Source organism: Lepidochelys kempii, chromosome 2, assembly GCF_965140265.1.
Source record: "Lepidochelys kempii isolate rLepKem1 chromosome 2, rLepKem1.hap2, whole genome shotgun sequence".
In the NCBI taxonomy this organism is placed as follows: Eukaryota; Metazoa; Chordata; order Testudines; family Cheloniidae; genus Lepidochelys; species Lepidochelys kempii.
The window spans coordinates 178,779,031-178,803,514 of NC_133257.1; the positions used below are offsets into that span (position 1 = coordinate 178,779,031).

General features: G+C 41.1%; 1 protein-coding gene across 1 annotated transcript in view; it reads right to left on the bottom strand.

Moving 5' to 3' along the window:
• Window positions 1–24,484, bottom strand: part of POU6F2 (POU class 6 homeobox 2) — a 371,569-nt gene that overhangs the window by 105,117 nt on the left and 241,968 nt on the right. Inside the window, exon 5 of the mRNA XM_073329486.1 lies at window positions 9,611–9,939. Within this exon, the coding sequence (XP_073185587.1) occupies window positions 9,611–9,939 (329 nt within the window). The remainder of the gene's footprint in view (window positions 1–9,610; window positions 9,940–24,484) is intronic.

Consider the following 24,484-nt stretch of genomic DNA (forward strand, 5'->3'; position numbering starts at 1 on the left):
CCTTTCAGAACCCAGAAATTGCTGGGCAAGCCAGCTCTACTTTCCCCTGCTTTCAAGAATTCTCTGGCAAATGGTTTCCTGTATTAGACTCAGCCTCTGGGGTGTTAATAATGCCAGTTGTTTGGCTTGAAGATTAATTTCTTTCACTTTAAATGTGAGTCGGAGACTGATGCTCTCTGCGCTTCTGAAATTACAACACCTGCAGAGTATACTTGGATGGACCAGGTTGCCAGTGCTCCAGCTGAAAGGAGCTCTCCTCAGGGAATGAAGACGCTCTCTTATGGGCTCTTTTCAGAACTCTTAAACTTCTCTTTGTTCTGTTTAAATACAGCATTCAGCAGCCTTACAATGTGATGATCGAGTGCTTCAACTACCAAAATAGTAGTAAGCTTCTGGGAGGAGGAAGCCAGCTGTGAAGAGAAGAGGACCCTTAACTGTATTTCTTTTGGCACTAATGTACTTTTTGTTGCAGAAATCTGAACTGTGGTGTGTTGCTGATCCCTAGCTATCCATCGGTTAAGACAAAATGCTGTTTCCACATAGGGCTGAAACAGTCAGAACCCCCATTGAGACTCTCAAATACATGAACAATGGTTAAGAGAACCAAATTGGTAGGTTACAAATATAGGGTTCAATCTTGCACCACTGAATTTTGCACCAGGAGCATTTTGTCTGTGTTTTTATTGGCAGTAGGATCAAACCCATACAGCTTCATCACTAAACTTGGCACTAATAACTGGCTTCCTCATTGACAGCGCCACTAGAGAGCCAGGACAGAATGGGTACAGAGGCTGAGGGGAATGCTCCAGTGCAGACTGTGAATTCTTGTGAATGCAGGACTTCCTCTCCAAAACTCTCAGTCTGGCAACTTTCCCGAGAGGGGTGGTGTAATGCAATTCATTCACCGCTGGAGGCGCCTCCTCAGAGTCACAGTGCTCTCTCTTTGTGACGCAGCGCTCAGGCCAGGTCACTATATAGTCTTCCCCATCAGGGATATGAAAGTCTCTCCAGATCAACTGTCCGGGTGCCGCTTTCACTGGTCCTGCACCACTTTTCCAGTGGCTGGTAGGGCAACCCAGGCCCACCTGCTACTCTGAGTATCAGCCCTTGGGCTTCCTCCTACTCTGTCTTCCACAGGCTTTCTTCCCCATAACTCCTCTGGGTAAACCCCTTCTGTCAGGGATGGGATCCCAGGGCTTTTGCTTCTCCCGGGTCTCCTCCTACCCACCTCTTTGTGCCCAGAGAGCAACTGAAGACTCTCTCCCTGCAGCCCCTTTCTACTCTCAGCTTCCTGGCTTTATACAAGCTCAGTCTGCCCCTGTCCAGCTGGGCTCCTTCTTCAATTAGTGCTTCTCAGCCAAGTCTGAGGCTGTCTACACTACCACTCAGGTCGGTATAAGTTGTGTCACTCAAGGGTACGAATAAAAAGTTCCACCTACCTAGGCACTGGTGTGGCCACTGCTATGTCAGCAGGAGAGCTTCTCCCACTGACACAGCTGCTGCCGCTCGTTGGGGGTGCATTAATTAAGTTGACAGGAGCAGTGCAGCTACACCGATGTAACTGTGCCACTCTAGTGTAGCCATAGCCTCACTCTCCCCTCAGGTGCAGCCTATGTTGATTAGCCCCTTTGAGCCACCTTAACCTCTTCAGGGCTGGTGTGGGGTGAACACCACATCATAGGCAGTACAAGAACTTGTAAGATTTCCAGGACTGTGAGCTTGACACCACACAAAAATATAACACGCTGGCAGCGAAAGTGAGGAGTAGCTAGAACAGGAGACTGGAAATCAGGCCTCCCAGGTTCTGTTCCTGCCTGAGCTCTTGACTGCTGTGTATCCGCTAACTCACACCCCAGGAAAGCTCCCTGTGCCTCAGTTTATCCAGTTGTAGAATGGGCATAATAATTACTCCGTTGCAGACAGGTGTTGTGAACATTACCTGACGTCTCTATAGGCAGTATATAAGCTCTAAGTATTGTATTATACTCCTCCTCATTCTCATCCTCCAGGGAAACAAGGACAGCAGAGAATAATATGAAAGATGTGAACTCATCACTTACTGTATAGCAAGCAACCATGACCAAAACACAGTAAATTTTATCTGATAAAGACATCCTGACACTTATTTTACCTAGCTTTAAAATAACCTGCTTTGACTGACTCAGAGGTGAAGCAGGAATGCCTTTGGCTCTGGTGATAGCTGGCTTTGGTAGCAATTTTAGAGAGGAGACCCAGAAAGCTAGTGCTACTTTTTGGAAATGATGCATGAATTTCTCCAGCATACTGTAAGTTACTCGACCCCTAAAGGACTGCACATCTGAGGAAGAACTCTGGTAGTGGTGAAAGCAAGAGGATAAGAGAGTTAAGAGTGGGAACAAGGCCCTAGAATTGCAATGTTAATGGGTTTGGAATGGGCTGTGCATGAATATGTGCAATCAATGACAACAAAATTGTTCAGTAGAGATTTTGAGACAAGGAGCTGGATTTCAGCGGGTGACAATAGCGTAGCTCCATTTATACCAGATGAGGATCTGATCCAAACACACAAAAAATAGTTTCAATTTTATCAGAATTCTCAGGAACAGGGCTTCAGCTGTGTATATTTTTCAGTAGAAAAAGCAACCCTATGAAACAATAATATGTTCACTATCTGTTTGGAATGAGGTAGGAAGCTATCGAGTATATTTGCAGCAAACTTTCAAAGTTTGTGTTTGTAAATGGCTGTGGATGACACTTGTTGAATGCGGGGAAAAATAATTTTCAAAGAGACACTGCCAATTAATTACATTTATTATGGATGAGGCCATCTGCTATTATTTGAATGTAAAAAGCAAAAACTTCGCCAATGTTTTTGGAAACCCACTTATGATTGCTGCATCACTTGACAAATTCATTCATATTAAAACTCTCAGCTGATACTTCTATCGCCTCTCGTATTGTAAAGATGCACTATCTCACTTCTAATCAGTACTAAACGTGAAGAATCATAGAATCATAACTCTTAAAAGGGACCTCGAGTGGTCAGTTAGTCCAGTCTCCAATCCCATGTAGAAGAGCAGTTCACATCTTCTGTACTTCCTTCACTATTTATCTTTACAAAATAGTGTTTTGTCAAGCTGTTCTCAATCATTTGGGGCCAGATTCTGTCACCCTTACACTGAGTAGTATCTTACACTGGAAGAGCTCTAATTAATTTCTATGTGACGAGTCAGCCAGTAGTGACACCCAGTATGATTATGAGTATTAGAATCCAGATCTTAACTAATCTGGAGTACATGAATGAAAGGAGTATACAACAATTTGAGAACTGTAAATATGGACAGACAGAAAGACAGGGCAATAACTACATCCTCTGTAAATTAATTATTTTCCCTGCCACTCTCAAAGCAATATAAACTCTGTTGTTCCTCCTGGATCTCAAAGATTTGTAATAAATTCCTGGAAATGTCAGTAAATGTTGAATTGAGCTCTTTTTTTTTTTAATGAGAAACTAACCCTTGAATACTTGTGGGGTTTTTTTGTTTTTGTTTTTTTGCCTGTCGGAGCCCCAGGCATTTGTATACATACTCTCCCTCATTTATAGCTGAGTTTTTCAGTCTTTCTGACTCTCTTTCTTTGTTATAAAAATATTGAGGTGCCAAATACATTATTTAAGATTAGCATGAAAATTTAATCTGAAGCTACAGTTTGCTTTTATTTGGAGGGCTTTTGTTGTCATCCACCCTTCCTCCCCACTTCTTTCCCTCTACCCCCTTTTTTATTTATTTGTACCTATCATCTTTCTTCTTCAGCTTCAGTTACTGTGTGTAGGCTTCTATGGCAAAAAGGTGGTTTGGCACAGTGTTTTGAATACTGTGAGAATAATTCTGCAGGTGGGACCCTCCACGGGGGATTTCCTGTTTGTCTGTTCAACTTTGCCCATGAGTAGAGCAGTGGAAATTAGTTGGGATCCTTCTCCACCTACAGTGGGGATCTTATTTTGAGGATATAGGTGTGGATGGGTTCAACTGATCCATAATGCTCACACATTAGGTCCGTGGTCAACTAGTAGCTAGCCTTGTCTTTGGGGCCAGATTTAAACATCGGTTGTCAACACAAAGTGTCTTGTTCTGGCTGCCAAGCCGATAATGGACTAAGTTATTCTCTAACCTGAATTTATATTGCAAATCATCAAGACCTGAGGGCTCCTAAAAGTATGCATGGAACAGCAAGTCCTCAGGATTTGCCTATTAAGAGGTGGCTGTTTATCCTTTGAAATTTCAGCATGGTGGTCTCCCAAAAACAGGTATAGTTTCCCTTTCAATAGCAGAGGCCATCCAGGATCAGAATTATATTTATTCCAAGATGCCAATAATTCCATTGAACTGAAGTCTTCTGCCACGTGTCCCAAATGAGCTAGATTCACTTCCCTATTCTGGATCCTTTGTGCTCTCACTTGGTACAGAGCAACTGGAAGCTGACTGCAGTTATCTTGGGGAGAAGTCCCCTGCTCTCAGATGGTGTAAAACCAAAAACCAAAAAAACCCTCCTTCACCAACTACCCCATCTTCAAGTCTGGATAAAAGGGGTGTATAAGGGATCTCCTGGGATGAGGTTGAATGCAGTTCCACTCCAGCAATACTCATCTAGTATATTGTCCTTTAGAGATTAGTTATGGACCTCATTCAGCTCTATTTCACTCACATGAACATAAATCAGGAGTAACACCTCTGTAGTCAGGGCAGAAAGAGGCCCACAGAGTGGAATAACCAAAACTAGGATTTCTCCTATGCTATTATAAAATAACGATAAGACTTGCTAAAAAATAATATATTTTTTGTAAATGTAATCCAGTCCACTGAATTGAATAAAGGATAGCAATAGAATTATAGTGCAATATTACAGAACAATCTGACAAGAATCATGCTGAGAATTTTAGCCAGTGTGCAGTGTATCAGCGTTATTAATTTCTGATCAGCTAGAGAAAGCACCTCACCCAGGTATACCTAAGCAAGTCACTTTCATTTAATTTTCTTTCTGAAGACATGACAGCATCTGTACATTTCAAGATATAATTGTTGTTATCTTTCAGAGTTTTTGAAACAAACACAATCATCCTTCTGAATTACTGGCTTTCCATGACAATCTTTTGCAGTTGCATTGTTCTAAACTAATATCTCTCAGACAGATTCTGAATAATGTAAGAGGATAAAACCCACATGAAAAAATAAAGAATTCATAAATGAAATTTAAGCTGTCAAATTTTAACTTAGTTGATCTTTATTCCCTTAATATTCCTCAAACAAAAAACATTTCATTCTAGTTCGTAAAGATCATTACCTTAGAGGCCATAATATCTTTGAATTTAGTTTCAGGTCGATTTTTAAGTTAAAGTATCAGACATACAAACAAACATACATACATACATTCTAAGCAGCTATTATAAAGTAGATATATAAGGTGATGCCAAATATCTGCTGTATGCTATTGCTAGTTTACTTGTACAAAAAAAAAAAAAAAACTTTGGACCCAATCCTGAAACCAGATCCACACAGATGTAAAGGTTCATCTTTGCAGATCCGACTGCAGGATTGGAGCCTGAAAGGTTAAATTTTGCTTGACGAAAAGGAGTTTACTATTAGTCTAGGCCGTGATTCAGCACATCTTTAACTCTGAGTATGCAAGTAGTCCTACTGAAGTTATAATGTAACAACAGCTACTTTGGAGGCATTTGTATGGGTATCAATGATCTGCATATTAAAGAGTCCCAAAGTACTGAACAACATAATAGTCTGCCCTCTAAATAGCCCTTAAAACAATGTGTTTTGGGAAGTTTAGAAGCATTATGTTCTGTTGCAGAAAAGGTTGGCAGGCTAAATCAATGGAATTACTCACATGCATAAAGTTAGGCATGTGGTCAAAAATCTTGCTGAATCAGAGCTTTTAGTCTGATTGTCAATGTGCAGCTATTAACATTTTTGAAGAGAATTATTTTGTTCATATTTTAGTGGTTAAAGAAATGATCATAGAAATACTTAAACTTATCAAGAACTCAAACTCTTTGAGGCAGGGTGAGAGTTCAGGGCTACCCGCTTAAAATCCCCAGGTCAGACTATGACTGTCCTGATGGTGGTGCACAAGCATCATCATCCCCATGTTACAATCTAATAACATACCAAGATCCCTGACCCAGGACTGGCAGAGTAACATCAACTTAAGTGCTAGATTCCTGAGTCTAGCACCTTTCAGCGGCACTAAACACAATTAATTAAAAACACATTAAAATAAAAAAATGGGTCAGCTACACTTAAATTTAAAGGAATTCTAAACAGAGGGAGAGAACGAGAGGCAGGAAGGAATGGTTAGGATGCTGGCCTGTGACTTAGGAGATCCAGGTTCAATTCTGTGTTCCATTACAGCCTTCTGGTGTGACCTCAGACAAGTCATGACTCCATGTGCCTCAGTTCCCCATCTGTAAAATGGGGATAATAGCACTGCCCTACCCCCAAGGTGTTGTGAGGATAAATACATTAAAGATTGCGAGGTGCTCAGATACTGTGGTAATGGAGGCCATATAAGTACCTCATACAAAGAGCAGTTACTGCTGTAACATGCTTCTTTGTGCTCCTCCAAGTGAAAAATGACTTTGTTTCGCTAAAACTTTGCAGTCATATTGGTCTGTACCTTTAGATCAGAGATGGGCCTAGGAGGGAGGAAGTGTTCATATCCACATTAGATTCAGTTTAAGGTTCGAGGCTACATCAGGGCTAAGGGTTAAGTTCTGCTTCAACGCTGATGACATCTCTTGACCAGTTGTCATTAGATCTTAGTCCTATCTAGTGGAAATCTCCAGAGGAACTGTTCTCACAGAGATTTGGATTCCCCTTTACCAGAACTGGGAAATATGCCCCTTATAATTTTGGATCTGACTTGCAGCCAGCGCTCCAGCAAGTGGGTTTGGATCTGGGGAACTGAAATAGGAGCCCCCCCAAAATGTAATGGCTCCTAGATTGAAAGGTTCTGATTTTGGCTCAGCTGTATTTGAGATGGATTGGAAATTAACAAACAGAATTAGAAAAGGATTGGTTTTTTTTTGTTAGAAGACCAAATGCACAGTAACTTCCAAAGCAAATAGCTAACAGGCATTTTTAGTAGTGTATAAAAAATGTACTTAGCGCGCACGCATGGCAGCTGCACTGAGACAATAAAATGTAACAGCAGCTCCTTTGGAGCTATTTCTGTCTGTGTGTGTCAATAATCTGCATATTAAAGAGTCCCAGAGCCCTCTCTAACATGATGGACTGTGCACTAAGTAATGCCTAAGTAGCCCTTAACACAATACACAGTAGGAACTCTAGCAGCATTATGCTTTGCTGTGGAAAAGGCTCACAAAGTAAGGACCTGTCTCCAATGGACTTTTAGTGTATTAGCTGAACCATTTTAAAACTCAGTTCTTATGCAGTTTAGTCTCAATGAGGTTGCATATGATCTGACTGGCCAGCATGGACAGGGCTGAGTGCCTCATTTAAACCAATTTTATTAATTGTGTAAAAAGCATTTTAAAATAGTGAAATCATTAGAGAGTTAAAGATGCAAGGTGAACAGGCCTGAAACCATAGTGTGGACAAAGCATAAAAAGGGTAAGGGCAAAGTTTATAAAATAAAGTAAACAAAAACCTTTTTTCCAGTGTTTCTAGCTGTTGTTTAAAGTACAGTTCTATTCTGAAAAGTGACTGTACAAAAACAGCACCTTTTTACTCCAGAGATCTTCTCCTTGCGTGTATTCACAGTCATAGTTGTGTGTGTCGTCAAAACTGCTCTTGTGGGACTTGGATCCAAGATGTTGAAATTCAAGTAAGAGCAACTGATCTTGTGAGTGTGGGTTTTTTTTTTTTTTTTTAAACAAAACTTTCTGGAACAGCTTGCAAGACTTTGGCCCCATCATACTCAACCCTAATCTGGATCTTAACACTGCTTCTTCACCTGCCTCTAGCTGAAATACAGCTATATACTTTTTTCGTCTTAAGAAATATTATGAACAAAAGTTTTAATATCCACCAATGCCTTTTCAAGTCTAGTTTAGAGTCATGAATCTATTTAATTATAAAGTGCACAATGGGATTGTAGTGGTTTTGATGGAGTTGTAAGCCTATTATGTCAGTTACTTCTACAAATTTGAGGGATTTCCAAACACCAGGAGACTGTACATTCTGTATTCTATACAGCGCAATAATTAGGCACGCAGGGCTTGTTCCTGCACTACTGAAGTTAGTGTGAATTCTTGCTCCCCAATAGATAAAGTTGTAGCTGGCTGTTTGAAATTTACGCACACATTAGCTGACATTCATAGATTTTAAGGCCAGAAGAGACCATTAGAGTCTAGTCTGAGCTCCTCTATGACACAAGCTATTAAATTTTACCCAGTTGCCACTATGTGGAATCCAATAACTTGGGTTTGGCTAAAGCATCTCTTTCAGGAGGGCATCCAAGTCTTGATCTGAAGACACCAAGAGATGGAGAATCCATTACTTCCTTTGGTCATTTGTCCCAATGGTTAATCTCCCTCACCGTTAAAATTTGTGCCTTATTTCTAATTTGAATTTCTTTGGCTTTAGCTCCCAAACATTAATTTGTGTTATGCCTTTATATATAGCTCTCTGTCTGCAGTACTGTATATTCATCTTCTAACCTTTCTAAAGCTGATGTGCAATGGCACTCAATATGATCACTAAGTACTGCAGGCCTGATACTCCTCTCACCCTGGTGTAAATCGGGAGTAGTTCTCCACTGTCTTTAATGGAGTTACACCAGTATACAACCAGAGTAGCTGAGAGAAGAATGAGGCCCAGTCTGTGCAAGTAGACATAGTTATGTCTAGCCATGTGTCAACAAAAGGCCTTATGAACAACAGAAAGAGCCACAAGTCACTGTAACTATGACAATGACAGTGGGACGAGGAGTTAAGGATGGAATTAACCCTGAATTTGTGGTCTGCCATTGGATCCTCAATATTGTTTAATATAACTTTTGTTCTTAATAAGACTAATGATAAAACATGGAGATGAGAGAAAGGACACCTTTCCTACCCTCTGCTTTGAAACTTTTTGGAAATAGTGGAAGCTAAAGCCTGCTGAACACTTACGTTATGACAACAGCATTCTTAATGTACACGAACGATCATTTTGGGATCATAATAACTTCAAATGGCAGCTGACTTTGTTGCTGCTTTCAGAAAATAGCCGATGGTGCGATTGATGGGCCAAACTGATCTCTGCTGTAATACCCATGAACCCTGTGGAGTTACACCAGAGAAGAATTTGTCCTGTTTCACCTGGGAGCTTACAATGTTTGTTTCAGGAGCAAAAGATAATATCTACCCTTCCGAAGGAAACAGTCTAGGAATTTCACTTGTTTTGTTTTTCTAGTTTCCCAAGTACAGGCTTTCGGTTCAAAGCAGCACGCACATAAAGGATTGATTCAAATTAGCGGACATTGAGCAGCATGTGCGCTCAGAACACGCAGTGTGCATTTTATTTTCCCCACAACGAGTGGATTGCTGCCTTCCAGAAGAGAGAAATTTACTATTCGTTGCTACACAGTAGAGATTTTTATTCATCAGGGACCATCATACCTGCAGTGGATTTGGAGAAGTGAGTGGAGATGAAAGGCCATGTCCTGGTGACTGGTTGGGTTTCTGAGGGGAGTTTGAGGACTGCTGGGCTGGCGGTTGTTGGGTCTGGCTCTGGGGCTGCGTTTGGTTCTGCTGTTGTGGCGGCGGCGGCGGCTGCTGCTGTTGTGGCGGCTGCGGTTGTTGGGCTTGTTGCGTCTGCTGAGCTTGTTGCTGCTGCTGGCTCGTTTGCTGCTGCTGCTGTTGCCCTTGTTGCTGCTGCTGTTGTTGATGATGCTGGAGCTGTTGAAGATGCTGAAGTTGCTGAAGCTGGGAATTCAGGGATGAGGTAGCTACAAATTAAAAAATTGAACCGCATTATACATGATACAGCTCATGTACTCCAGAGCCACTTACTAGGTGAATTATATACCGGACCAAATCCTGGTCCTATTGAAGTATATGGCAAAACCCCCACAGAGTCCAGCCTGGCCAGGAATTGGCCCATTGTGAACACCACAGTGCAGGCTCCTGCAAGAGTCTAAGAAATATTTCACCCAGAAAACCAGCATTCAGTTCTGCTAGTGCAGCTCTTTGGCGAACTCCTGGCTCCACTGAAGGCAAAGAGAGAGCCCGTGTGTAGGTCTGGGGCCTGATCTTGCCGTCTTTGCTCAGACAAACCTATCAATGAAGTCAGTGGGAATTTTGCCTGAGTAAGGACTAGAGGACTGGGCTGATGGGATGCTGTTACACATACCATAGCTTGATTTGATGCCACTACATAGAGAAAGAGAGAGAGAGAATCAAGGTTATAAAATAAAGCACTCCCTGAAAAGATGATCAATGACACAACAAAGCTGTAATATCGACATAGGGTATTTATATGGTAGGTATCAGGAGATAAAATATCAGGTGTGATGTTTTTTGTGCAGCGCATAGGTAATAAAAATAGACAGTAAAATGCATTTGTGCCTCTGAGCTTTGGGTCCACCTTATCATTCAGTCTAAAAGCTGCAAAACGCTTGTGAATTACAGCCAGCCTGGTCTACACAGCTCTCATCCGCTGGTGGCAAAAATATCACTTTTTCACTCGTATGGTGCCCTCAACCAAAAGCATCCAAAAGTGCGGGCTCAGTTCACCCTGTTGGCATAAAGAACACATGGTATCTCCTAGTGCCAGCAGGGCCACCTTAGTCAAATGGGAATCCAGACACGGAGGAGGGCACACAGTGTTTGCATTGGGGACTTCCTATGAGGAGGGCAATATTAAATTGCAAGCAGGGTTTCATAGAAGCTGTGTCAGCAGCAGCTGCCCAGAAGATTCACTGAATCAGCACATGTCCCAAGAGTCCATTTACCTATGCTCATCCATCACTTTTGGAGCTGTACTGGCTGGCGGCAGGAGCCCAATGGATAGGAGGCTGTAAGTGTCATTCACTGCTACAGCCCACCTTCCAGAGGGTCTTGTTGCCATCAGGATGCTCCATCCTGGGTTGTACCAGTGGAAGTCAAAGTAACCTTGGAGTGAATCAAGCCTATTATTTAGAAATATAATTTACATTTCATGGCAAGAAACATTGTTTACCAGGTTCAGTTGTAGATCTGTCAAATAAAGAAAGTTGATTCAGCTTTCTTTTCATGCTGATAGCCCTATTCCAGCTCTCTAGGTATGTATACACTACAAACGACACTGAGGTTTTGGAGAGATTTCTGAAGTCACTGTGTGGGTAAAGTGGCATAAAACAAAAGAAATAGGTGAGGAAGAGCAGGGAAGTATAAACCACATAGGATGCATGGTGGAGTGGGCAGCATATGGGAAGAGCCTTTAATCACCCCATTCCTATATTCCTAATTTATCTGCAATAATATACAGTTATTCTTCAATCAACAAAGAGAATCAAGTGGCTAACATGTATTTACATGAACTACCGTCATCTATGTATGACTCACCTCAAAAGCAAACTGAAAAGGAAATTAAACTGCAGCTACATCAAGGGAAAGTGAGGACTTGGAAGAGAAGGAGTCACTCACCAACCTAAGTTGCAAGGAAAATGATTTCTGAGATAACAGCAAATTCAACACCTGTTCTGGATGTAAGATGTGAAAAAGCTTGAGTTGAAAAAACCCGACTATAGCCTCTGGGTGCTATAAAGATATAAATATTTACTACTATTTACTTAGATGCCTAAGTCTGTTTAGGGTAACTGCTGAACACAGCAAGTGATGATGAACAAAACAAAGGACATGTGACTGGGAAGATGGTGCAAATATTAACAAGATGAGATGGGAGAATTGAAAGTGGAGAATGTGGAGAATAAGGAATGCTGCTGCCAAAATATTCCTATTACTGGGCTGTTGGAGAGGAAAACAAGCAAGTGTTTAATGGAAGCTAAAATGACAAAATAAAAATAGAGAGCTACCATCAAATTAAAGGGGCTTACAATACACCAGGCAAGACACATCAGCCGGGAGCAGTAACTGTATGCTCCCACCACTTAGAAAACAGAACCATGAGCTAGATCAGTGGTTCTCAAAGGCAGTCTGCCACTTGTTCAGGGAAAACCCCTGCCAGGCTGGACCGGTTTGTTTACCTGCCGCGTCCGCAGCTTTGGCCGATTGCAGCTCCCACTAGCCGCGGTTCGCTGCTCCAGGCCAATGGGGGCTGCGGGAAGCGGTGCAGGCCAAGGGATGCAAGGTTATTGTAGGGAGGGGGGTTGCGGTACGGCTACCCTTCTGCACTGCTGCTGGTGGGAGGCTGGCTTCAGAGCTGAGTGCCTGGCAAACAGCTGCCGTTCCCCGGCTGCCCAGCTCTGAAGGCAGCGCAGAAGTAAGGGTAGCAATACCAGGACCCCACTAAAATAGCCACGTGACCCCCCTGAAACTTCCTTTTGGCTCAGGACCCCCAATATGAGAAACACTGGTCTCCCCCATGAAATCTGTATAGTATAGGGTAAAAGCACACAAAAGACCAGATTTCACAGTCCGTGACGTGTTTCTCATGGCTGTGAATTTGGTAAGGCCCTATCTATAACCTATGATGTGTGTAGCCCATACAGAGGAATAAGGATGTAGTTTACATATCCTTACCCTATTGTGCAGGTGGACAGAGTGAGCCACAACCTTGCCTTGGAAGGCTAAACAAAGCCCCAAATATTGTGATTTTACTCTAGAAGAAATTTTTTAAAGTGTGTCTGGAAAGCAAAATAATGGTAAAACCACACTTTTTAGTAACACATTTGGGAACAAGGAAAGATGAAGATAGTATGATGCGGGGATTCATATGGTTCTGACCATATGAATGTGTAACAACAGAGTTGTCCTAAATTTGCTTTATGGTTGGAAAGTTTAAAGTGTGAAAAATGTAACATTAAAAGAAATACAACAAGATGCACTGTTAAAGTTAAAAGTGGCATTGCCTGGAGGTCTCAAATAGTCACTTGGGAGCACAGGCAGGGCAGGGCAGTGAAGAAAAGAAAGGCACAAAAAGAAATGAAAATATTCAACATAAAACAAATGAAGGGGAAGGTTCAGTACAGTGCTCAAATTACAAGGATATGTTTTTGCGACTGAGTAACGCAAAACAACTGGAATACTAATATTTTAATATTAATCTTTTTTCTCACAGAGCATATTATTTAATTTCAAAATGCTTCTTTTAATGAAATGTGACTTGTTGCCAGTGAGAGAAGTGCAACTGAAGTAACAGCACACGCTCTTGGGAAACAGATAATAGAACTGATGTTAAACTGTTTGCTTAAACCTAGGAGAGAAACACCTGAAGAGGTAAAATTTCTTTAAATCTATGAATCTTCTTGAAAGGAATGTGTCGCTTGTGACTAAAGCAGTGACTTCAAACCCTGCAAAGAAGTAATTTAATTTGATGGAATGGCTAGCCAAGGAATGGCTTCCTGTTCGCACCACTTCCATTAACAAGCTATGCATTAGGCCAGCTTCAGCACTGTACTGTTTCAAATTAAATCTTCATTAAAGCGTTTTCTTGATGGCATATTCTGAAAAACAGTACAATTTATTTTTCTATTTTACAAACATTTCTACCTTCATGTCCTCTCTTCTCCTTAACCCAAATAATAGAGACAAAGTCCATAAAACCAACCAAATCCCCCTCTTGTCTTACACCTTGTGACTTAGGGCCAGATTTTGATGCCATTCAACATGAATAAAGGTATCACACTGGAGAAGAATGTTTGGTGCTTACAGTGCTAGCCTGGGCTTAGGAGACCCAGATTCAATACCCTGTCCCACCACAGATTTCCTGTGTGACCTTGGGCAAGTCACTGAGTCTCTCTTGACTCAGTCCCCCACCTATAAAATGGGCGTAATAGCACTTCCCTGCCTCACAGGGGTATTGCGAGGATAAAGACATTAAGGATTCAGAGGCACTCAGATACTATGGTAATCGTAACCATATAAATACCTGTGACAGATACTCTATGATACTCCCATAGAATTTGACACTTTATTCGCCCTCGGGATGGGATGGGGTAGAAACAAGTGGAGACGGAGGAGGCAGGAGGCTCTTACTCTGTCTATTGGCAGTCTGAATGAATAGGGTTAATCAGACAGGTGGAGCCTTGAGAAGATGAGTGCATCTGACTTTGACTTGAGGGGTTTTTTTTCAGGTCCACCTGAAACTGTCAAAGATTGAACGGATATTGGGGCTTCCCCGCCAAAGCTTTCCAGTCAGCAGCCTCTTGATTAGAAAACTCTTGATTCAGAACTGGTCAATATGCCTGTGTCATTCAACACTAGAATGGAAGCCCATTTGTCCTTGGTGGTGTGGGAGGTGGTCAGAGAGGGAGATAGCTTTCCAGATAAAGGGTTCAGGCATTGCCTGCCATCACATGAGCTATTCAGATAAATTCTTGCCTGTTTGGAAGAGCGCTGTACAAATCCTCTCTGAAATAACACTTAAGTTATAAATTATGTTTATATGAAGAGGTAAAAGTAGGGATTTGTTTTTTTTAATATGATGATGATAAACAACTTTTTCACTGACTAACAAACAGATGTGGAATTGGAGGAAGGACTCTTGGAAACAGACACTGCTCTTGTATCATCTGAAATCCCATCAGGCTCCAAGCTCTGAAGAAAGTGACAAATGTCAGACAGGTATACAAGTCATAAAAGCGAAGGAGCGTAGACAAACTACATGATTTAATTGAAAGCAATAAATACATGACAAACCCCACTGTTTATACTACATACGCAGTTTGTGAGACGCAGTGTGATGAGGAGTGAGCATGGGACTGGATGCCAGATCTAGCACCCACTTTGACAGCAGATTCATTGTGTGGCTTTGGGTAAGCCACTCAGGATACATCTACACTGCAAACCCTCCTACTCCTCTCCCCCATGGCAGAGAGTTTCAGAGTCTTGGTCAACTGACTTGGGCTCACAGTATAGGGCTAAAAATAGCAGTGTAGGTGTTCCCACTAGGGCTGGAGCCTGGGCTCTGAAATCCGGCAATAGAGGAGGGTCTCAGAGCCTGAGCTCCAGCCCAAGTGAGAACGTTTACATGGCTATTTTTAGCCATGTAGTATGAGACCTGCAACCCACGTCAGTTAACCTGGGTTCTGAGACTCACTGATGCGTTTTTGTTTGGTTTTGGGTTTTTTTGCAGTGTCGATATACACTCAGGGATGTCTACGCTGCACACTATGCCGCTCTCTATTGACATGTAAAACATAACAGGTATTCACCTACCTCACAGGAAGCTTATGATGATTTTTGTGCTAATTATTGGCTAGAACTTTGGCAATAAGTGTGAAGTATTAATTTATTTCTTCAGAATTATATATTTTATCTAAGATAAACAAAATCAAATCTCTGCAAAAAGCGTCCTGAAGAAGATCCCTTTTTTCTATCATTCAACAAAGAAACAGTAAAATGCATCATTTTAAGGGAGAGATAAGTTTAATGGGCTAACATTTTCCATATTGTATCTAAACTGTAAACAAGGAGGAGGAAAACCCATGGGAACTGGAATTCATCTCAAATTCTATTAATGAAAAATGCGTATTGAATTGATGTTATGTATGAATCTAAGGAATCAGTTCCAGTCCTTTAGGAAAAGGAAGCTGGTAACATGTATTTATGCTTATAGACAAAAAGAAACAAGCTGGCTTTCTAACTTGAGTGTCTCCATTGTGAGCACAGTATGATCTTGTCATGCTACAGACTAGTTACGAATGTGTGTGGTACTGTTGCAGACACTCTAGTGCAGAACTGGTGTGTGTGGCAATTATGATGGATTCTTATTTGTTGCAGGCCCCTGGTAAATCTCCTGGGGGGGGGGGTCACACGTTTCAGTGATCACCACTTTATCTGAAAGGCTAACACAAAAACTCTATAAGGTAGAAAAAATATTTAGGGACAGACTTGTACCTGCTCAGCACAGCTCAAAATAAGGGGTGCTGTGGAGTCAGGCTGTGCCAGGGTGAGCATCCATGCCTTGCTTTTCTGATCTGCCCAGTGCCCCCACTACTACATCCCTTAATGGTTTCACTCTAGTGCAGAGGGAGGTCATGGGCTAGGCTTCTCCATGCCCCTCCCAGTTCCCTTTGCGCCAACATAATCTTCTTGGCCCTTATGTTGTTCGCATAAGGTGGGGAGTGGGGAAGGCCCTTTCATGCTTCTCCACCTCTCCCGTTCATCCACGTATCACCCATGTAGGAAACTGGCAGGTGACTTTAGCCATTAAAGATGATGCACTGGGTCCAATTCACCCCTGATATAACTATGCTGAAGGCAATGAATTTACACCAGGGATTCATTCTGCTCCACGAGTCTAACAGAGAGAAGGTCTGATTCATGGCTGTAGCAGGAAAAATTAAGGCAGTCATGGCACCTACTATACATGCTCCGGTCCCAGTTCTGCTTGGACTGACTTCAGTGGGAACAAGAGTGGTGCCTCATTTGTCATGGTTAGAATGTTTCTGCAAAAGTCCAGGCAAAAAGAAGGGCTCTGAGTGTCAACAATAGCAAAAGAAAAATTTATAAATATTTTTTTCCTAGCAACTGAAAAAAAAAGTTAACAAAACCACAAAAGCTTAATTTTATTTATTTTCAGATCCAGACCCATATTTAACATCCCATTCACAATATAAATTCAGATTCCAAAGATCTCTCAAGCCTAATCCTAAAATCAAATTAGAGCTCTTGCAATTCAATTTGTATTCTGAATTTGTTCTTGTGGATGAACTCCACATATTATCTGATTAGAGCGAGTGAGAAAGAGAGAGAGAAAGAAGAGCAAAAAGGGATTGTGGGAGTTTGAAGGAATACTTTATTGTTACTTTTCCCTAAAGCCTCATATTTGCATAATTGCACAGATGTTATACAGTGCCTTGATGTGATGTACAATTGACTAAAATGTAATGCGATGTACAATGGACAAAAAGAGAAAATCATACATTATACCTTTTCCGGTATGACTGAGCACAGAACTCAGCTCTAGCTGCTTTTAGAGGCTAATGTCTTTTTCCACTTCTCCAATAATAGAGAATGGATTTACATTGCCTCAAACTAAAAAGTGTAACTAACTTAAGCATCTGGGTTTGTGTCCGAGTTGAAATGTCCTGCTTTTTCCTGTTGTTTCTCTTTTAATGAGCTATATCTTCTTTGAAACAGATTTCTAAAGATTGAATGCACACACTGAATAGTCTAATGCAGGCCCGTGTTTACCCTCTTTCCTACTAGGGATAATGAGGGGTGGGTTAGCCACCTACCCACTTTATTTTTTGCATATGTTTGGATTTTCCTTTTGAGGGGGAGGTGAGGGTTGTTCTATTTATGTTAGCATTGGTAAAAAAAAAAAAAAAAAAAAAAGGAAAAAGGGTGGCACATAATGGCTCAAGAGATTAGCAATAGACTACTACTAATAGTAATAGACTTCTAAATCACCAGTTCAAATCTAGCCTGCGTCAATACAGGGAACAAAGTCATTTGATTCTGATGGTTTCAGGGTGCCCTACTTTATATAAAATGAATTCGGCATCACCTCGTATATATACTATTTACATCTGCAATAATGTCACTAAGTAGCGACTACGGAATGCATTGACGGTCTCAAAAATACTAAGCGGCAACATCATAAAAAACACCACTATAGGTGTCACCAATTGACACCTTTATTTGCAGTTTCAGTCAAGAGACTAAGGATTGAAAGAGGAAGGAGACCAAGTCATCTGCTCATGCCTAAAGGAGAACCCTCAAGATGAAGGCAGGGCAGAGGGGGAAAGCTTGCATTGCCAGTGCTCTTGTTATACCAACTCTGCAGATATGCAGAGGGCTTCACTTTCCACCATTGTCAAATTCAGGATCTTGCAGGAACACTAAATTCACTTTAAAGAATATAGGCAATAAAAAGGAAGTATTACAGAGAAAACCATCATAATTTATCAGGTGCCTGTGGTGTCTCAGGATTTTGATGTATAGTGGAACTTCCTTGAAAAATGACCACTGTATTAAATAAACCTGACATTTTCCCCTACCAAACTTTAAGATGTACAATAATACACTGGAATCATCAAAAAAGTTCTAGATGGGGAGGTGTGACTAGGTGGTAGGGAAAATGTATTTGGAATCGCTCCTGCTTTGAGATAATCTAGACGTTATTTTCTCCTGGTTTATGACAACATTTTGAGAGTAAAGTTCCTTGAGAGTATTGTAAAAATTGCATTAACCTATTTAAAATGCCCAAAGGCAAGAACAAGCTAGAGGAATTAGACTTTAATAAGCCATTATATGGTTAAAAGGAATATATAGAGTTATAATGTTAACGCTAATGAAGTTTATTGTAAGGGAGATAAAACCAATCTCTAATTATGCCTTTGCCTACACCAGTGGCAGCATGTATAGGTACGTGCAGCGAGATGCCACAATGAAAAGCAGGCTATGTCCGCACTGCAGTGTGTAGCTACTTGCGTCAATGCAGGTCTCTGGCAGGAGGGATGCAGTGGGGAAAGGCTCCAGCACTGGGGAGACAAGGGGAAAATATGCTGCTAAAAATAGCAGTCCAGACATGGGAGGCACTGTTTGGGCGCAGAGACAGCCATGTAGGGCACATACCCAAAGGTTCTGGCGGTGTCTGTATTCTACTCACCTACACTGTGACTCACCATCTATACTGCTATTTATACCTGTGCTAGGAGGGCATGTCATGTATGTACTCTACATGCTGCTGTAAGTGTAGACGTAGCTTATTAGGGTTGAGACCTTCGGGAGGGGCAGATTATTACACATCTGCCTACTGCAGGCTTTCTTGAACCTTCCTCTGAAACATCTGGAGCTGGTTACGGTCAGAAACAGGACACTGGACCATGGGTCTGATCCAATATAGCAATGCCTATGACCTTATGGGTAGTGTTTTTCTTTGCTGTCAAACTGCAAATAGCTCACACGTTCAACTCATTTATTTTGGAAAACAAGGGATTGAAATGAAAGAAATTAAATTTGAAAAAAAAAACATTCGGCTGACCAGATGATGATGATGATGATGGCGGCTCCCAATAGACTCCCTGACAATGAGTGGGCAGCACACACACACAAACCATGTACTGATTTTAATACTATCGCCTGTAGTTTATAATTTTTGCTACTTGTCTGTTTCCCATGTGATAATATTGCTGTGGCTCTGAGGTCTAAATCCCCATGGCATTTATAAAGACTACAGGCCAGAATGTGCCTTGAAGGCACTAGCTTGTGGTGGATGCAGTAAAGTGCCATACCATATTATGCTGTGGGAGCTTGGGAAGGATCATGCAGAATCCAGTTTTGAGTTCCTGGAAATGCAGAGTTGGGTCCGTAGTCCCGTGGGTGCATGGCCATTTCCACTGGCAGGAGCAGTGGAAATAGAGTTGGTACAAGGGCCATAGCAAGAGGGACTCGTTGAGCTGTCTGGAAATTCTAAAAGAGGATTTTGCATTCTTATGGACAGTGTTCCTGCAGCTGGGAGTTCTGTACTTGTCTATGGCACAAGGGTCTCCTGACAAAGAAATATTTATCCAGGTGCACCCATAGTATTGCTTCTTTTGAACATCAGAAATTATTAGAAGTCTCTCCAAAGAAAGTCTTTGAAGTGAATCATGTTTCCTTAACTAAAGGTGAAGTTACCGTAAGTAAAACATACTATTTTGTACAATACAATGGAACACTAGATCAAAGTGTTTGGGGGTTTAAAAGGTTGGCCTTGAAGCTCAGCTAGTGGAAGAGTCCTGGGAATGACAAAGGAGGGTATCACTTCCCACCAGCCTTGACCAAGATATGTAGCAGAGGCTACTGTGCCTCAGAGATGATTTGGTATAATGAGATGCTTTTATCTAACAGACTTTCATTATATCGGTGTTCTCTGTCATTTCTTATTGTCAATATAGGAAGCGTCTGAAAGAAATACTTGAGTATGTGGATCTTTGTTTAAATGTGTGTGCTGTCACTGGTTTTCTTTCATTCTGTGTGTGTTAAGTAGCTTTCAGGGACTGGCTCTGATTAGGAGGTTGTACAATGGGGCCCTAGTCATGACCTTCAGGGCCTCCAAATGCTACTGCAATACAAATATATAATAATCATGTTTTAATATGGAGTGGCTAGATTCTAATATATTATATGCTCTGACACTCCTACAGAGACACTGGCAGTGTTGATTTTGTCTAGTCAAATAGCTAGGAGACATGAGACAACTCCATGTATGTATTCAGAACTCTTCAAGTTTGAAAAAACTGAGTATTGCATTCCAAGGTCCAAATTCCAAGTGGCTAGAGAAGTAGGCTTAACAATGATGAGTGCAAGTCACTGAATAAAGGAAGAAGGCAAGAACGTGTGTGTAACAAGAATCAGGGAAAACACTGGTCCAAAAGTGTTCCGTTCCTTATAGACGGTAAAGCATCAACAGCGAGTGGGAGGCACAGATGCAAAACTGACAGAGGCAGCTCCATTTCCCCTTTAGAGCTATGCAACTAAATTAGCCATTCAGGTCTTGGATTTGGGTCCAGACTCATCAACACAGAGCTGCGCTTTCCCCATTATATTATCTAACTTCCTTTGCATCTGCCCCCCTCTTCCAATGTAAAGTAAAATTAAAAGCAATGCGGCAGGCTGGGCAAAAGAATAAAGTAAAACAAAAAGGAAATATGGTATTATTCTTCTTCTGTCCAGAAGAACATAGGGTCAAGTCCTGCAAGAAGCTGAGTGCCCTTAATTCCTACGGAAGTCAACAGGAGTTGAGGGCACTCTGCATCATTCAGGAGATGCTCAGCACATTGCACGATCAAACCTATTACACTGATGACAACTACACAATTAATTCAATTAAAAAATCAGAACAGGAATGAAGAACAGTCTCATGATCATTCAGTATTAATTATTATTTGTGCTACTACAGTCCTCAGATGAGATCAGGGTCACATTGTGCTAGGTGCTGTACATACACATAGTTGTATATAGTCCATACCTGCAGTGAATAACTTGTAATTTCGGCAGACAAGCCAGAGAAAGGAAGTATAACTTCCCTCTTTTACAGGTGGGGGATTAAGCACAGAGAGATTAAATAACTTGCAAAAGGTTACACAGGAAGTTTGTGAAAGAGCCAGAAAGTGAATCCAGATCTTGAGAGTCCCAGACTCATTGCGGGACCTGCCTGATTATATACTCACTCATTGCTGCCCCACAAAATGAGTCTGTCTGCCTGTTACTAACTTTATCTTGTTTTCTTCAGCTTTGTTCACTTGTTTGGTTCATTTCATTTACGATTCTATGTCAAATGAAAACAAGGCGAGCAAATGCAAGAAGCGTTTTGTTTAGGGGCTAGGTCCACCCCTGCCTCCTCAAAATATTACCAGCAACATTATCAGCTGATTTTGTTGTTTGCAGTAATTCCTTGGTAGGTGTAAGGGGCCCAATTATTTTTTCTCTCCTGTTTATTTTATTCATTTCTAAATAGATTAAAAACAAAGTCTAGCACTTGGTGCAACAGCAGTTCTGGACCCTGTTGCTGGCCACTCCTCTTCTTCTGTAAAAGGAACTATTGCTCATGACTTTATTTACAATAATGTGAGAGTGGATATAAAGCTAAGGGGTGGAAAACTGAATTCAAGCCTCTTTGGCCTCCTCCTCCCCCCAGCAAGATATTTGGGTACTCAGCACTCAGTACTCAGCAGAGCACTGTCATGCCTGGCTTCTACCTGACCCCTGGTTCCTCATTATCTTCCCTGCTTCACTTCTCAAACAATAGTGAATATTCTCTGCACCCCTAGATGCCTCTACCTACCTAACTTTGTTTGGCAAATATAGGGTATTATTCTTACTGCCAAAATAAGTGCTTCTGCTACTGAAATAAGTACAAATGAACACATGAGTACAAATGAGTAGTGGGAATTTTTGTTTTAACAGGAGGAATTTATTGTATCAGTGTCCAGTAGGGCAGCCATCAGTTAAGGTAGACACAACTGATATTACTGTAAACGTAATGGCTTAGTCCTTTTTTTTGTTTGGATAGGATTTGTCTCTTTCTGCTTGTATATGGTCACCTTTGGGGTGGAAGTTAAAGATGCTGGCCTGATTCTACCTGGTCCTCACACAGCTGCCTAGTGGGTGAGTGGCCCACTGGTGGCAGGGTGTTGGGAGCAGTGACCCCTGGTGTGGCTTGCAGAAGGACAGACAGAGTTTCAGTCCCCCTACAGCTGTCTGCTTGCTGGAGGTACAGGGTGCTCTTAAGGTGGCCAGAAAGAGGCAGCCTATGGTTCTGCCCCACTGCACCTGACTATGGGGCATGGAAAAGCAGTCTGCTCCCCACAAAGGAGTGTAGTATAAGGCACGGTCCCTCTTGTGCACTATGGATATGTTCTGCCTCCCAGTGCTCCCCCTAGGAGTGCTTTTGCATTGCCCCTCTCTGAGCTGTGCCCCACAGACACACTTTAGCCTTTTCAAAAAGTGTGGGACATAGCCCCTATGTTTTGTCCAACCTTCCTTCTCTCAATAAGATTAGAATGTGTGAATGCTGGGGAGCCCAGAATGGCTGCTGCATTTGTCTACATAGTCACTGCAATACCTAATTCATTGCTTTGTAAAGCCTGTCAGGATTAGAGCTGGACAAAGTTTTTTGGTTGAAACTTTTTTTTGTGAAAAATGCAGATTCAGTGACACTGATTTTACTGAATTGTCCTTTTAAAAACAAAAAATTCAACCCTCCCTGAAATGTTTGTTCCAAATAATACATTTTTGATTTTAAAATTTCCTTTAATTTTATTAAAAATGCAATGTATAAAAATACTTGAAATCCATATGAGACATATTAATTTTGTTGAAACAAAACATTGTGTTCAACCTAAAACAATTTTTTTCTTTTTGATTCACTGACAATTCTGGAAAAAAAACATTTTTCATTTGATCTGAAATTCCCCCCCCCCCCAACTATTTGAAATTGCCAATAAACCGAAGAATCTATTTGTCTAGCTCTAATCAGGATTCCTCATGTATGAAAGGTGACATTTAACCCTGGGTGCTATTCTGTATCTTATTTGGCTTAGTTCCCTGGTATACGACAAAGAAGCTATGAGGAATTTGGATGAACTGAAAGACATTACATGCAGTTAAATCTTCCCTTTGCAGTTAATCTACAAGTTTCTCCCACAGCAACTGATTAAGCATTTATAAATAAAAAGGGCTACACAAACATTTAATAAAAGACATTTCAGTTAATAATCCATTCATTTTTGAAGGGCATTTTTGGAAGGGAAAAAAATTTGAACACAGATGGCAGGCTTGCAAATTGAATGAGAAACCATTCATTATTACTGTCCAGTGTACTAATTCAGGGGGTAAGCTTTTTGCTGTTTATATGTGCTGATTGGTACCTTATTATGCAAATCAATGGGACTACTTGTGGAATATAGCACCGCCCAATGTGAGGGAGGCAAAATCGAATGCTCCATGTAGCTCACAGGGAGCTAATCCCTAATGCACTCCTTTAGGCACTGTTGGCTTAATTTAATAGTTAGGATAATAGTTAATTAAGTGTTTAAACCCTACCAGCTGTATGTGTTTTGCCGATTACTCAAGCACTAGCTGCAGTCTGAAAACATTCTGCTCATTGCTGTGTCACTTGTGAGCAGCCTCTACCCCTCCCTCTTGAACAATCAGACAAATGGCCCAGGCATGTGCACACACACACACAAATGCACACAGACATATATCTATAAACCATGGGTTTATTAACAGCCATAGTGTGTACCTATAAACACATTACTGCTGCTAATAAATATTAAAATTTTGGTTTTGGTCTAACCTCAAAATGAATATTAAAAACCTATTCTGTGAATTCAATCCTTTTTACAGAAAAGTCCTATAGAATTTAATAGGCATGAAACCATTACAAATTGAATATTCTGTAGAAATTACTCTAAGAATTTATAAAATTGAAAAGAGAAATATAGCTGGTCTATAGTTTTTTTTAGCCATCCTACAGAGCCTATTAGCAGGCACATAATCCTGTAGAATGTTTCAAAAATCCGAGAGAAAGGTTACAACTTTCTATCCAACTCTTTAGGACTTTTCCAAAAGAAAGGTTAAGATTTAACTTTAAATTGTAGAGAGTTCAGGAGATTTTGACAATTACTAGAATACTGGATGTGGTTGAAGAAGTTACTAACATTTTTTAGTTGGGTGTTGTTACTTAGGGGGAATTCTCTGTTCTGGAGTTTCCCCGTCTGTAAAAGTGGGAGTGATTACTTACCCTCATTAGGAAAGCCCTTTGAGAAGTATAGATGAAAAATGCAATATAAATGTTGGAGATTCATTATTATTATTATGCCATTTTAGAATGAAGATACTGTCTGTATCGAAATGGAGTGTTTTTAAATAAAAGGCCCCTGCTGCTACACAGTG